At 41.1% G+C, this 15,828-nt stretch overlaps 1 protein-coding gene across 3 annotated transcripts in view; it reads left to right on the top strand.

The window, feature by feature from the left end:
• The window catches only part of CRYL1 (crystallin lambda 1), a 61,603-nt gene that overhangs the window by 35,718 nt on the left and 10,057 nt on the right, over positions 1–15,828 (top strand). For all 3 annotated transcript variants that reach the window (XM_055703359.1, XM_055703358.1, XM_055703357.1), the window contains one exon: positions 6,441–6,546. In XM_055703359.1, the coding sequence (XP_055559334.1) occupies positions 6,441–6,546 (106 nt within the window). The remainder of the gene's footprint in view (positions 1–6,440; positions 6,547–15,828) is intronic.

Below are 15,828 nucleotides of genomic sequence, written 5' to 3'. Positions count from 1 at the left end.
AGATAATCTATCTGAAAGATAAACTATGAATATTAGCAGGAGAGACATATCAGTAAAGCATTCTTGTCCACAAAAGGATTAATAGTGTAGTCATTTTGGTTAGATAGATAAATTGTTTATATTGCATGAGGCAACCCAAGTCAACTTGGATGCAGAGCACTGATGTTCTTATACCACAGTATTCATAAATAGTTTTATTTTTATGCTAATCATCGTATATTGCTTTTGACTATTGTAAAAGAACACTGAGACAGAACCGTAAAAGATAGTTTCAAGCTTACTTGTTTTATTAGTGGTTGTAAAGGTCTGAACAAGAATCTTTGTATGCCTACAGTTAGCATCATGAACTGATCGGTGCTCCTATTTCTGTTATAAGTTTTATTTAATTTTAACATGGAGAGTGCCTGAGAAAAATCTGTGCTGTTGCTGGAGGACTCTTGTATTTGCACTGCACTGTGTCAGTTCTTTGCCACATAACAAGGACATAAACATTTCAGATATAAATGCTATGTGTGAGCCAGGAGAGAAGCATAACAGCAATCTCCCAAGTGTTTTGAAGCCCCTTTATGTAAACAACTATCTGCTTTTTTGAGGACTTTGCTGAGATGCAGGCTTGAAAGTTCTCATCTGTGTCCTTGACACAGAAATATTTATAGTAATGGCAAAAGAATAATCTTACACATGTACATTTGTGCATGTATACTTTTATCAAAGCCCAAGTTCAGACACCTTTGCATGGACAGTCTCTTTTGGGGTTTCGTTTGGGTCCGTTGAGCTTACTCCATTCAAGAAACTGGTGGAAGCTTCTCTCATAGAAGCATTGATGTACTGTTAAAAAAGTCATTGGTGGCAGCGCAGACATGCAGGTACAGCTACACTGACAACATTTATCTGGAAAACTTTCATTGCAGATGGACTGAGCAGCTTGCGGGATATGTTTTAGTTCCCAAATGTAGCTCAGCAACTGACAGCCTGCCAGTCTCTTTAAATTAGCAGTACTGTGTTGGCATGTGTGATGGGTGGGGCATGGAGCAGGGATCCTACGATGGGAGAAGAGTTCTTAATGCAGAGCATGAACATGGGGCTGTGTAGAAAGCAATGTGGTAAATACAGCTGCTTGCTGGATGATGTGTGGGGCTCACCAACTTTTGTCATGTGGGTTCAAGTGTAGGGGGGAGGCTAATGCAGCCAGGGATCTGAGGTAAGGCACTGCCAGCAGGTTGGGTTCAGTCCCTGACTATATGGTGCTCAAATTGCATGTGGGCATGGATGCTGGAGCAGAGAGAGAAGTGTAATTCAGGGCAAAGCGATGAAAGTAGCAATGAGTAACTGGGTATACAGTTTGTCTTTGCTAAAGGTGCTGGGGTCCGCAGGAGCATACACAGGGAGGCTGGAAGTTTGAAGCTGGGCACACACACACAAAAAATATGCTGTGAATGTAGGACTGGGCCAAATGTGAGAGCAGAAAGTAGGGATTTAAGGTGGTGAAAAATTAGGAGGCCTGAAGGTTAGGATCCCAATTTGTAGGAAAGTAGGAGGATGAAAACTCGTTTGGAGACATGAAGTTGGGTGCTGAGAACTTTCACCGTGTGGATAATGAGGAAAGTGGGTTTAAGGATGCAGTAGTTCCACTTTACAAGAACTTAGAAGAAAAGGCCATAGATTGATTTATGTGCCTAGAAAGAATTCAAGCAAGTGCTCCCCTTTGAGGCAAGAGTGCTACAATGAGATGTTTCATTCTGGGTCTGAGTTAGTCTTGCCTGACAAGATGTTGTCATGCAAATGCTGAACATTGTTTTTACTTTCACGCAGGTGTTTGTGGCAGGAGCTTTTTGCATTAGTTATCTCTGTCTCTCCATGCTCCACATTTATTTTGTGAAAAAGCAGACAGTGGGAACACTCTGGTCATCCAGAAAATAACAGCCAGTTTCACGAACACTTTAGATCAGAAGTCTCAAACCTTACTCTGAATATCTAGGACTCTGTTTTTACTGTGGATTACTGAGTGGAATCTTACCTTGGTGAAATATTTTTCTAAGCATCACCTGGAATTTACAAGGAGGTCATGAAATACAGCAGTAGAGATAGTGAGGAGAGCATGGCAGTTTTTCAACCCTGATCTAATTTCAGAATTTCAGCTGCTTTTAAGAACCTGTTAGAACTACTTTGCTTGATGGATCATATGATTAATGTCTTATGAGTCTCTATTTTTTACTGTATAAGCTTTTGATGCTGTCTTAATATATTTTTTTCTTTAAGACTGGGTTTTAATTTAGGTTATAGTCATCGTAAAAGACAAGAAGAATGGGCAGCCCTGCTATTTTTGTTAATCTTTTGGAAAATAAACAATCATGGTTTGGTATGTGTCCATTTTACTTTTTTCTTACAGTAATCAGGTGCATTGGCTTCAATCCCTACTTAATTTTCCTCTCCCTTCTCAGCTAACTAGCTTGGCAGTCTTTAAATGCTGGCAAGACTTTTAAAATTCCAAATTCCTTATTATTAATAATTGTATTATAGCATTATCCAGAAGACCTTTCCAAAAGATCAAAGATAAGGTAGAGGGTTAAACATCTAGTTACAGTGTCTCATAAAAGGGGGCTATCATAAAAGGAAGTTTAAAGGGCCAAGGAGAAAAACAGTGTTGATACTATGTGTTTCTTACAGGGTGAGGTGAGTGAGGGTGTCATGGAAGAAGGAAGATAAGGGCCAGCAAGCTAAGGAGGTGTGAAGTGTGTAGGACAGCAAGTTTCTCAAACATGATGAAATGGAAAGAGATGGAGTTGGTAGAGAGGGATCTGGGAGAAAAGTCATATGCTCAGAATGACAGGACTGGAAAAAGATCTCATCAGGGCGTGAATGGAAGGGACTTGATTGAAGTGATAGAGAAGGGTGTAACAAATGCTGCTGAGAGAGAATGCATGTATTAGTGGCAATCAAAAAACCCAATACTGGATTTGGGACATACAGAGGATGAAATGGCAAATTTGGAGAGTAAGTAGGTGGTCTGGAAGGGAGTGGACTCCAAAATAACACTATAGACAAGCTGGAACTGAGTAGGAGAATGAGGTGAGTTGGTAGGATGAGAAAAAGTAAGATTGTTTTTTTGGCCATGTCACATTTAATATGATTACAAACCAAGTCAGTGACAGAAGTTGCGATGTGGGTGTGACTCACAGATGTAAAGATTGTTGATTAAAACCAGGCAGGTTGGGTCAGAACCTAAAGGTGGAGACTGCAGAGCTGCTACAGGTCTTTGGAAAAGAGAAAAGGGTCCCTGCACAGTAAGAAGTGCTAATAAAATACTGAAGGAGTATTAGGACAGTACTGTGGCATCACAAGAAATTAAAATCTCCAGGAGGATGAGATTTTGATATATAAATGGTGTCAATAAGGAGTGGGAAGGATTCTGAGCTAGTCTAGGCCTTGAAGTTTGACTGGCCGTTGGTATCACTGAGGATATTGGTGAAATTCATTTTAAATTAAGATCTTAATTCTGTAGCTGTGAAGGCTTCTGGTAAATTTCAACACACTTCCTTTTCCCTCTGATACGTGCTTGAGAGGATGGCTTATGTGAAGGGTTACCCAGGATGAAGAGGGTGAAAATCTCCTTGGGAGGACTGTTTCACACCTAGGCTTAATGAAACAGGGTTGGAACTCATTTACTTCTTAGCATAAACACCTATCCTTGTGGAAGACACCTTGCTGACCTTGCACCCACCCTGCTGAATCATTACACCAACATAGCTCCTTAACAGAAGTGGGAGTAGGGTTATTCCCTAGGGGAGGATGGTCTAACTTGTTTCTTATTTATGTGTTTTTAATTTCTGAAGAGAAATAGTTAAATGCTTTTCTTTAAGAGGGTCTTTGTGACAAGGAGAAACTGAGCTTGTGTATAGAATAATATATCCCTCAACTGGAGGGATATGTCATGTTTTCCTTCTGGTAGCAGCAATTTTTGCCTTTTAGCAGCTATAACCATAAAATTACGACTATGGTCAAAAGATCAAGAGCAAAGCATTCGTCTCATGATTCTGAGGGTACCTGATCTTCAAATGTCAGTACCAAGGACTATGATATTAAAAAAAAAAATAGTTTTTAATTTGTAAATTAATTTGCAATGATTCTGAAGCGTTTCAAGAGCCTGTTAACTTTTTAATGTTATATTTACAGTTTTTAACTGCTGCTGTGGCTCAAATGCTTGTCTGGAACTTGTGGTTAATCTTTTGTTCACAAATCCATGTCAACCAGGAAGAAAGAAAAAAAAAAATACTCACCAAGCACAGCTTTACCAGTACAACTCATTGTTTGGTTGAAGCCCAGCAGAAGTGCACTTTTATTGACTTTGATGTTGTTCAGAGAGGTTGTGTTGCCTCGTCAAGGGAAAAAAACTTCCACAGAATGTATGGTGCCTGTGTTACTTAAACTGACACTGGTCTGTAATCTGAATGCTGTCTGAGGTTTTCGTTTAGTCCTATCTTTATGCAGACCTTTGTCTGCCTCTAGGTGAGTTACTTTACCTTGCCTATGCGTTACCTTTAAGTTGAAGAAAATAATGCTTCCTTATCCCTGCCATTTTTTGTCAAATTAAATTGTTACCAGAGTTCTGTGTTCCATATATGGCGGGTAGATCTTAACAATTACTTCATTTTCAAGATGGAGTTCGAAAGCCACCTGCAGCAGGGACTCAGCCAGGCTTATTTTTGATAGGAGCAATGCCTACTAACAGACTGAGACTTGAGGTTGAGTCTTATAGAAGGCACTACTTAAACCTGAGATGAAGAAACTTGTTGTCTGTGACCCGCTGTAGAAGTTATGTTGGTCCTTGGCTTATAATTTTCTTTTAAAGTAACAGTAGATTGTGTAGTAGTTGCACACAGGAAGCACCACGGGGTGGGATTCAGCTGACTTAAGATGGGATTTCTAAAATGTGGACTTTGGCATCCAAGCTCCTTACTCGTCTTTCAGTTGGTGAGGAGCATTAAGCCCTTTTAGGACACAACTCATCTTTCCTATTCTGGGTGCCTGCTTTAGGATGCTGATTTCCTTTTTCTCCCTAGCGTTTATAAAGAGAGTCTAGATGTCTAGCTCAGATGTCAATGTCTACAACAGGTCAGGAGACCTGTCCTGTATGCCTGTAACTCGTATCTCATCGCTGTGTGATATAAAGGAACATTCAGACAGGGCTGTGCGAGAGGGAAATTTAACAGAAAAAGACATGTCTTTGGCCAGGCAGATGAGTACACATACTTGCATTCTGCAGCTCAAAGGGGCTTATGGAGAAAGAGGCACTGAGTGGGGAGAGCACCTCAAGGTAGGGTGAGAAGGCAAGTCAGAAGCAGTACAGCATCTCTTGCACCTTCCTAACCAGAAGTAAATGTTTTTTACGTCTCTGGGAATAAAGAAGACAAGTTCTTGAAACCACGCTTTATCTGATGGAAGTGGTTAGAACAGGTCTTAGTAGGTGGAAAACAACCTTGTAAAATGAATATTATTTTTCTCAAGTAAATCTGTTAAGGTAATGAACTGTAACTCATTTTTTGCAAGCCTTTGCGTGCTTGCCCTGACCTGATGGGGGCGTTGGCTTTCTTGTGAGTGCTACCATGTGGGTGGAACAGCAGTGCTCAGCTTCAGGAGAAATGCTTCATTTTGCATGCTCCATATCCTGCCAGCTCCGAGATGTGAGGCTGGGAATGAACTTGAGAACCTGGGCAGGTTGAGGCTGGACAGGTTGAATGTTCAGTGAGTTTTGTGGGAGGGAGTGGCAGCTGCGTTGCCTGCGTGTTTGGTCCCAGCCTTTTTTGCAGGTGGCCACAGGTGTAGTACCCACTGCTGCACCCCTGTTCTACCAGTTGTGACTCTGCCCAAAAATCCAGCACTAAGAGAATATGAAGGGAGGTGTAAGATTTAGCCAAAACTCCTGTATTTAAAAGGGCTGGTATAGTACTTGGAATTGATATAAACTCTTCTTGGTCACGTGCTATTAAGTGTCGTGTTCTCTGCTTCTCAGTTTCTGAGAGAAAAGTATATTCATTGACCTAAACATCTCAGTTTAGTTTTAATCCATAAATTACTGTAAGTAATAAGTGTCAGGCAAACGAGTGTGTACAAATAGTACATGTTATGTGAAAAAGTGTATTAATTTATACATTTAAAAATAAGATACTGTCAAAATATATCAAAGTTTATTTGTATTATGAAGTTCGATAATCTTTGAGATGTGACTGAGTGCTTATACTCACTCCAAATGGTTCAGTGTAAAGCTTGCATAATGGACATTTTTGGCAAGCAGTTGTGTTTCTGTTTGCAAGCGAACTGCTATTTCTAGCCTTAGTTTTTATTGCCTCTGTAATTTTGTAATTATAGACAAAAAGCAGGCAATTTTGCATTAAACCCAAAGATTCGCAAATATTCCTTCCTGTTTTACTTTTCCTACTTAGGAAGGGGTAATATCTCCTACTGATCTAGACCTTGTGATGTCTGATGGATTGGGAATGCGATACGCATTTATTGGACCTCTGGAAACCATGCATCTTAATGCAGAAGGTAGGTAGTTTAAAATTATATGAATATGAAGGGAAGGCTTACATTGCACAAGATTCTGGAAATGTTCTATAACAAATCAGGTTAAGATTGCTGCGACTATGATTTGTCTTTCTCATTAATGTAATGATAAAAGGAAAACTTATCTAAAACTTGAGGTCAGATGAAAGGAAATGGATATTGACTATCCTGTTGTAAGTGATAAGATGAAAAATGACAAATCATTGAAACGCTAGCTGTGTACTTTGTTTTTTTCCAGGATTTCTCCATGCTTTGCAAACATTGCTGTACCCATAGTTCAGAACTCTCTGAATGTCAGGAAAAGAAAGTTTTGAAAAAATTAATCTGATAATCCAGTGTCAACAGAAACTCGCTTTCTATAGATGAGTGCCACCTTTTCTCCCTTTTATTTTTTTTCCTCCTTCTCCCTCTGCCCCCAAATTCATAGCAACGGCTCAGTGTAAATATGGCTGAAGCTGTCTTGCCTTTACCTGGGTTAGATCCTGAGTGTAGTAAAATTGCTTCCATCTGCAAAATACTGTGCATATAAAGTTGACTTGACAAAGCGGTCAAGGAACAGTTCAACATCTGTCTTGCATAATTAAGACAGATTTTTAGATGTTTTTGGAATAGTATACATGAATCCCAGCTAAATAAGTGAATTGCATAAAATGAACTAGAAATTATGGATCAGAGTTACAAAGGTTTGAGCAATGTACGTTAACAAAACATGAAAACTTCAAGAAGTGAATATCGACAGAATACTTCTTTAGATCTTTATGTTACGGGCTGAAATATCTTTATTCTGGTTTTGCATGGTCCCTAACATGGTAGGCCCCTGCTCCGTTACTAGATCTTTCAGGCACTGCTGCAATGACTAATACAATAACAAAATAGAAATAAGAAACAAAGATCATAAAATATCAGTGCAAAGTTAGAAGTGTTATTTTATGTCTACTTGTTGGTTAGTTACTTGGCAGAAACTTATGTCTTTTAAGGCTGACTAAACAATTTTGACATGAATGTGGAATTGTGGATCTTCCATCAGAGTCTTTCAGCTTGTGAGTTTGGTCGTAATATCAGTAAATGACATGTTAAAAAGTGTTTGCTTTTGCCCATTGTTAGGTAAACAACATCCATCCTCTAAATAGGGGCACCTTCCTAAAAGTTTCCCTCATCTCATCTACTAACATCTGGCAGTTTGCAGTCCTCTCTAGTAATTTTAGACTTGGTCAATATAAACTATATGCATTCTTTACATAGAACAGAACAGGTGCATGTAGTACTAGCCTTAAGCAGAGCAATCTACATGGAGTCTTGCAGCCCAGGATTGTCCAGTCCTGCCTTTACCTCTCTGCCAAGCTGCCATGCATCCTCTGCAGGAACCGTCTATGCAGAGTCTTCTGTCAGAGTAACTTGCTGAACTGCCTCTACTAAAACATAAAACTGAAACAAGATGCTTGGTAATACCAAACGATGTTTAATTTATTTTAGAGATCAAATCGACTTGTTAATCTTTTTTTTTTCTTTTTTTAATCCATGTTTTAGACTCCTTAATTCTAAAACAATGTTTGCTTGAGATGAATGTAATTATGTAAGTCATCTGGGATGGGTTTGATGCTCTTTCTGGAGTACTCCTTGGTATTTGTTCTGTCATGATCCAGCTTAACTTCCTTCCTCCCATCAAGAAGTAGTCATTGTTACAAAAACATTTCTGAAATTTCCCATCTTACACCAGTTTTAGGTAATATGTGCAGCTGGCAGGTTGCTTATTCATGGCAGAAATTATCCAGCTTCTAGATTTAATGTTACCTTCTGTTAGGAATTGTAGTATTCCAGATCAGAGGAAGAAAAATTTTGAAATATAATCCAAGCGACTGATAAACTGGAAGAGTAGTCTTGTGGTAGGCTTGCAAAATACAAAACCAAAAATATACCTGTAGAGCTATTTGAACATTATATAATGTTCTCAATTTAAAATAACCCTAAAATAACATAATTACTTGTGGATTGGGCCACTTACACAAAAGCACCTCGTTGGCTTGTTTAGTAACTTGGATCATGAAAAGTATTGCTTCACTCCTAATTTTGCAGATGCGTGTCTCTGAGTCTAGAGCTGCTCCTGTTTTTGTGCTGGCAGGCTGACTCAAGCTGTCGCTTTCATCAGAGACAGTTTAATCAAAGTTGCTGATGTCGGCACACATGATGGCTTATGTTCACAGTTCCATATTATGTCCACAGTTCCAAAATTTGGTTGCCCAGTATTGCTTCACATAATATGGAGTAGTATGGACCTCCTCTGGATTGCCCAGGATTTCCTTGACTAACCTGATCTCCTTCTATGACAAGGTGACCCACTTAGTGGATGAGGGAAAGGCTGTGGATTTGTCTGCCTGGACCTTAGTAAAGGCTTTGACACTGTCTCCCACAGCATTCTCCTGGAGAAACTGGCTGCTCATGGCTTGGACGGGTGCATTTTACACTGGGTAAAAAGCTGGCTGGATGGCTGAGCCTGAAGAGTTGTGCTGAATAGAGTTACATCCAGCTGGTGGCCGGTCACAAGTGGTGTTCCCCAGGGCTCAGTACTGGGGCCAGTCCTGTTTAGTATCTTTTATCAGCCATCTGGATGAGGGGATCAAGTGCACCCTCAGTGAGTTTGCAGATGACACCAGGTTGGGTGGGAGTGTTGGTCTGCTGGAGGGCAGGAGGCTCTGCAGAGGGGTCTGGGCAGGCTGGGCCGATGGGCCGAGGCCAGTGGTGTGAGGTTCAACCAGGCTCAGGGCCGGGCCCTGCCCGTGGGTCACACCAGCCCCAGGCAGCGCTACAGGCTGGGGCAGGGGGCTGGGAACTGCCCGGTGGGAAAGGGCCTGGGGGTGCTGGCTGACAGCCGGCTGGGCATGAGCCCCCAGTGTGCCCAGGTGGCCAAGGGGCCAGCAGCGTCCTGGCTGGTGTCAGAAACAGTGTGGCCAGCAGGGCCAGGGCAGTGACCGCCCCCTGTACTGGGCACTGGTGAGGCCGCACCTCGAACCCTGGGTTCAGTGTCGGGCCCCTCGCTGCAGGAGGGACGTCGAGGGGCTGGAGCGTGTCCAGGGAAGGGTCATATGAGGAGCAGCTGAGGGGACTGCGGTTATTGAGCCTGGAGAAAAGGAGGCTGAGGGGAGACCTTATCATTCTCTACAGCTGCCTGAAAGGAGTTTGTGATAAGGTGGGGGCTGGTCTCTGTTCCCAAGTAACAAGCAACAGGACAAGAGGAAACTGGCCTTAAGTTGCACCAGGGGAGGTTTAGGTTGGGTATTAGGAAAAAATTCTTGACTGAAAGGGTTGTCAAGCGTTGGAACAGGCTGCCCAGGGAAGTGGTGGAATCACCATCCCTGCAGGCATTTAACAGACATGTAGACATCCTGCTTAGGGACATGGTTGAGTGGTGGACTTGGCAGTGCTAGGTTAACGGTTGGACTTGATGGGCTTAAAGGTCTTTCCAAACTAAATGATTTGATGGTTCTATGACAACCCTCTCTGATGCATTGTACTGTTTTTTATCAGTGGAAGGAAAGGGAGGTAGACATAAGAACCCCCCTCTGTCCTGTTTGTTAGCCTGTCTAGCAGCTTCACCAACTTTACAGCAGCTGCCTTTATTTACAGCCATAAGATCTTAATTACCCACAGTCTTAAACTCTCTGTTAATCATTGTGGAAGGACGGTAGGGATGCAGGAAGCTTGTGAGAGAAGTGTTACTTCTGGGAGATCCTGAAAGATGGAGAAGTCGGTCTTTTTCTTTTTTTTTTTTTTTTTTTTGTAAGGGTGGTATGCTATTTTTGTTTGGTTTTGAATAAAGATTATTATTCCAATTAGATCAAATTCGAATTCAATCCAATCAAAGATCAGTGTTATTTCTTTCCCTGTGGGATGTGTGCATCAGATCCTGCTGTGAACTTCCTATGTGCTAATGCCAGATTTCCCCCATGTTAGTGCAGTTCTTACATCCTTTCTTCCATGTTCATAAATGGTCCTATCAAAAGCTATTATCCAGGCCACTTTAGATTGCCAGTTAATCCATGTATGAATATTAGGAATTTTGAATATATGGCAGTGAGCCAACAGCCTTGAGCATGAAATAAAATGACAGCATCAAGTCACTAAAAGGAGCAGAAGCAGCAACAGCAGTTTGAGAATTGAATTGCAACAGGCAGGAAGGAGACCATTTGGGGGGGGGGGAAGCATATCTAATTTTCATAATATTGTTGATTGTTAGTTTCAGTAAATAAAATTAATGTTGATTTTGGTTTCAGTAAGTTGTGGTTTTTGAGTCATCTTATGATTTCACATGGCAGCATTACAACAAATGATGTTAAGCCTTTTATAAGGAACATCGATAGACTTCACTAGTTATTTTACCTGTTTACTTATCGTGGGATTATGTTAGCAGAAACAATGTCCCTCTTGTACATGTACCTGGCTATCTATGAATGTACTGAAGATGATCCAGCCTCAGTAAGATTGTATCTCCCGAATCTCATTTCTTGAACTGTCAGCTCCTTTTAAGCCCTTGCAAAAAATAATCTGTAAAACCAGAGGCTAGACTATCATACACTGTGTTTTACATGTTTGCAGCAAAAATTCGTCATATGTATTTCACAACTGGCTGTCTTAGATTAGTTACTTTTATTAGTGGGTTATTTAGTGAGCTGTAATTGAAGCTTAATCCTAATCTAAACTGCTAATATTAGCAGAAGAGTTGGACTGGGGAGGCTGAAGGATTTATTTATTTATTCATTTATTTATTTTTCTCTCCTGGATTTATAAAATCACGATTCCAGGATCGTATTCTACTTGTCACTCACTGTGGTATTTGTACAGGTGTCTACAGGAGTTGGGTGGAAGTTGGGGCTGATGTATGGTCCCTACAGTACAAGTGCAAATGTCCGGTAAGCTAGGAATGAGTCTTTGTTCAAAGTCAAAATTGTCTTTTTCTTACTGGAAGTGGGAATGCTTGCTCGTCTTAGAAGCACCTGCCAGATGAAATGCTTTTGGATGATGGGAGCAAACTGGTTGTGCTATATGAAAAGCACAAAGCATGAAAAGGAAAGAGGGGGAGAATCATAAACCATAGTTCAAAAGGAAGGAAATTTTTCTTGTCTGGCTAGGCAAAACAAAGCCAAGCATGGTTTTTAACAATTACTGTAAGCAGGCATGCTGGCTGGTTCAAAAGCAGAGATTATTGTCATTGCTATGGCTGCTGCTTTAACCCAGTTCAGGAGCTTTTGTACCACAAGCTAGTATGCAGAAGGTGTGAGAATCTCTAAGTTAAGGTAGTAAAATCTCAGCAAGCAGAGATTGCCTCCATTTCTCTCCAACTCATGTGTTACGTTTTAGGGTATGTCTCTGCCCATGGCAATGGGATTTGAACTAGATGATCTTTAAGGTCCCTTCCAACCCAAACCATTCTATGATAATAAAATATCTCAATTCAGGAATATTGTAAGAGAGTACTACCAAGATGAAATATCATAGTGGTACATAATGATAAAAAAACTCTTTTTTATGAAACCACCAGTCATTTCATACGTGTTTACACACATTCAATTCATTTCCTAGTAGGCTGAAGACAGCAGTTTATAGTCCTTCCAAAACTGCTTTTTGCCTCTATGCAGCTGCCGGGCTTTTCTATATGAAAAAGCTTGTGTACATTAAGCAAAGGTGTGAATTTTTCAGCATACTGGCTGCTGTGCACCAGTTTTCTTCTGTAGACTCTGAGGTGTAAAGTAGTTCTCTCCACCCTCCTGGCTTGGCACAGGAATTCTTAATGCTTTATTGCACAAGTCATTATAGATGTGTCCTGAAGAACACAACTTGCTGCATCCTTCTTTGCGCTGACGAAAGAATGTTTATGGGGAATTACTGATCTAACAAAAGAAGTGGTTCATATTAACTCAGTTTAATTCCTTGATCTAGCTCACAGCAGTCCTGCACAAATATTTCTGCATTGCTGTTGATATGGTAACACAGGGACAGCCAGAGTAAAGCTTTTTTTGGTGCTACCAGTGTCTTAGGATAGCTGAAAGTATTCATGCAACTACAGTCTAAGTGAATTGATATGGGAATTAATGTGGAGTAGCAAGAGTCCTGTGAACTCACACCCTAACTAAGAACATGCATCGGTGTTCAGAAACACCCTTGATGAAGACAGGATTACATTTAGAAAGTTTTTCTTGGAGCTGTAATGTCTAGAAATGTAATCTCTCTATCAGCAAAACAAAGTGGTTGGGGCTTTTTGTTCTCTGAGCATTACCTAACCATGACAGATTCCTCCACGATGTTCCTGAAATATGCTACTTCTTTTCTGTTCTCATCCACACTCATCTTCAGTCTTACTAAGGGCAACCTTTTCTTAGATTTTTACGTGTTAAAATCAACCCCACCCCAATCTTTTCAAATTGTTGATGCTATTACATCAGTGGCTTGACCATTTCGCCTACTCTTTTTAGTCATTACAGTATCTTATTATGCTGCTCATCAATTTCAAAGTCATCACAGTAATACTCAGTACCTTGAGGCACCTTGTCTTTGGCATGTTCCGTGTCCTTGCCAGTAACGCTTGCTCCTCTCGTTTTCTCTCACAAATGTCTTGGTGCCTTTCTTGTTTTGCCCTGTGTGTAGTGTCCTTGCCAGACTGGTTTACCAAGTTTGCTTGCTTGCATCCTTCAGCCCTCATGCCTGTTGTCTTTCTAATGAAGAGGGAGAAATGAGGCTTAGCATAGAAAAAACTAAGATACTTGAAGATGCTTACATACTGTAATGCGTGAACATACTACATTTTATAGTGTAATGTTTTCTTTTTTTCCTACTACTCCCATCACCTTAATGTTCATGAACCTCATTTGTGAAGAGGTCTTCTCGGAGCAGTGAAGCATTTTATGTATGCTTCTAAACTAACTACCTGTCCACAGTTCCTTTTCCTTGTCAGTGCCCTGTTCATCTTGATGGTGCAGCTGGAGGCATTTCACATACCTTTGTTTGCACCACACCGGTGCAAATCCTTCAGGTAAGGACCTGCAAACCTGAAGTGTGGTTATGTGAACAAATTCTTGTCCGTTAGCTATTTTGGAAACTGCCTGGACTTCCATTGAAGCTAAATAAGCAGCAGCTTATTCTTCCTTTGTTGGTGGTATAAGGAGCCTTGTATTTCCTAGATACATAGGGGCAGCTGAAGAGCCATTATCAATGCCTTTGTCTAGCTTGTGATAACATGTTCCTGTAACTATACTGTACAAGTCAGAAATGCTCGGTGGGTTTGGGAGTTTAAAGGAAGATAGAGCGTATAGTTGTAAACACATGGTGAAAGGAAGATTCAGGGAACTTCTGCCTTCCCTGGAGGTGTTCCTGTTCTGTGTTCATGGTTCTCAAGTGCCTGCTGCAACATCTGCCTTCTCCCACAGCCCCTTTCCTCCAACATTAAAGAGGTAAGTGTACAAGGAAGGTGGAGGTTTAGACAGGGGGCCAACAAACCACATAGACAAGAGGAAGCTATAGTCATTCCTGGACTGTGAGTTGATTCCCCTCTTTCTCTGTCCCAGATGCATCTTGCATCATTCGTTTTCTCCAGTTGGAGATAGTGGGGCACAGCAACTGGATGCAAGGAGAGATGTTGATTTATTTATTTATTTTTAACAGCCCCATTTGCCATCTTATTCCTGTTTATCCAGCTCCCAGGTGCTCCCTGTCTGTCTCACACTGTTTACAGATGCTAATTCTTCCTGCTTATGCTGCTCCCTGGGCAGTATCAACAAGGATTAAAGTTAAAGGGATTCTGTCGTATTTGTTTTCCATCTTGTCCCTAGGCTCTAGTCAGGCGCGCTTCTCATCCATCTTTGCAATAGCCCTGACCTTTGAACCAAAGGATTCCTAAATCTAAAGGCCTGGAGTCAAATATTTGCCAATTTTGGGTTTGCGGTTGAAAAGCAAAGTGATTTTTCTAGCAGTGTTTCCCATTGCTCAAGTGCCTTCTTGAAGCTGGCAGCATAGGGTTGATCTTGATTACTGAAACCAAGTTAAAGATTGCACTTGTCTCCACTGACATTTCACATTGGGTGTGCTGTCTTGAGTTAGTGGTTTTGAAATTATTTTTTTAATCTTTGAATGAGACCATGTGTATATTCTAACTTTTGGTGTATTTCATTCCCTTGAGACTCAAAAGATTTTGCAGTGTCCACCCGCAGCTTGGTATGCAGCATATATGCCTGCATATTGCCTTTCCAGCCACAATGCTGAGATCAACTATACTAATGCTGCTGTTCTTTTCTAGACCAATAACTCGTCTTTGGTTTATCTTTCCCTATTTTGCTGGCTTTGCGTAAGGCTTCTTTTCATTCATGCACTGCGTGCAGTGAGTGAATTGTATTACGCAGCCTACATTTGGTGCATCTCTGTTGCATTGGTGAGCTACACCCACCTAGAAATTGTTCTGATTCATTCAGGCTGTAGCAGAGCTACCAGTAGGGGCTCGATTTCCAGGGCTAGCTTCTGAGTGAGCTTTGAAGGCCATCTCCAGCTCAAGAGTTCACATTCACCAGGTAAATGGATCAGCCACATCCAAGCATTTAGCTTTCCCAAGATACTAATGTTATCTCTTTAGACTGAGGCTCGTGAAAAAGATTTCTGGTGCACAGTCTTCTCTTCTACCTTCTCCTGACTGTACCAGAACCAAAACTACTCAGATTCATGGTACTATTACACAAGCTTACCAGGTGGTTGAGAGGTTCCCCTTGATTTTTGGAAAAGTACTAAACCCAGACTATTTGGCACTCGTCTGTTGGGGTCTGCAGCAGGTCTGCAGATGAGTTAGTTGACTTTAAAGACTTAGCCTTGTACCTTTAAGACAGCCACAAAAATGTCAAGCATGTAAACAGGATGTGAAAACCCAGAACTTGAACCGCAGCATACGGGCACCTACAGCAAAAGCAAATAGCAAGCAAGAAGATGACAAAGCCTATCAGCATCTGACACATGTACTATCTAAGGCATATAAGCAATATGTAAAAAACAATAAAGTGCTGTTTTGGCCATTTTGTCTGAACCCAGCCATGCTGATACAGTGTTTTGAGTCCATCTTGACTTGTGTCACCACACTCGTCTGGATGTCAGAGATGTGTGTCAGCTGGAAAAGCACCAGAATGACTGGTAGCTGACACAGCCCTGTTTGCCATTCCTTCTCATGCCAGTTACTCATGTGGATTTGCTTGGATTGCCATATTTGACTGAATTGACATTTTTGATTTTGTGAGCGTC

Source organism: Falco cherrug, chromosome 2 (genome assembly GCF_023634085.1).
Source record: "Falco cherrug isolate bFalChe1 chromosome 2, bFalChe1.pri, whole genome shotgun sequence".
Lineage (NCBI taxonomy): Eukaryota > Metazoa > Chordata > Aves > Falconiformes > Falconidae > Falco > Falco cherrug.
This window is presented reverse-complemented; position numbering and strand designations above follow the sequence as displayed.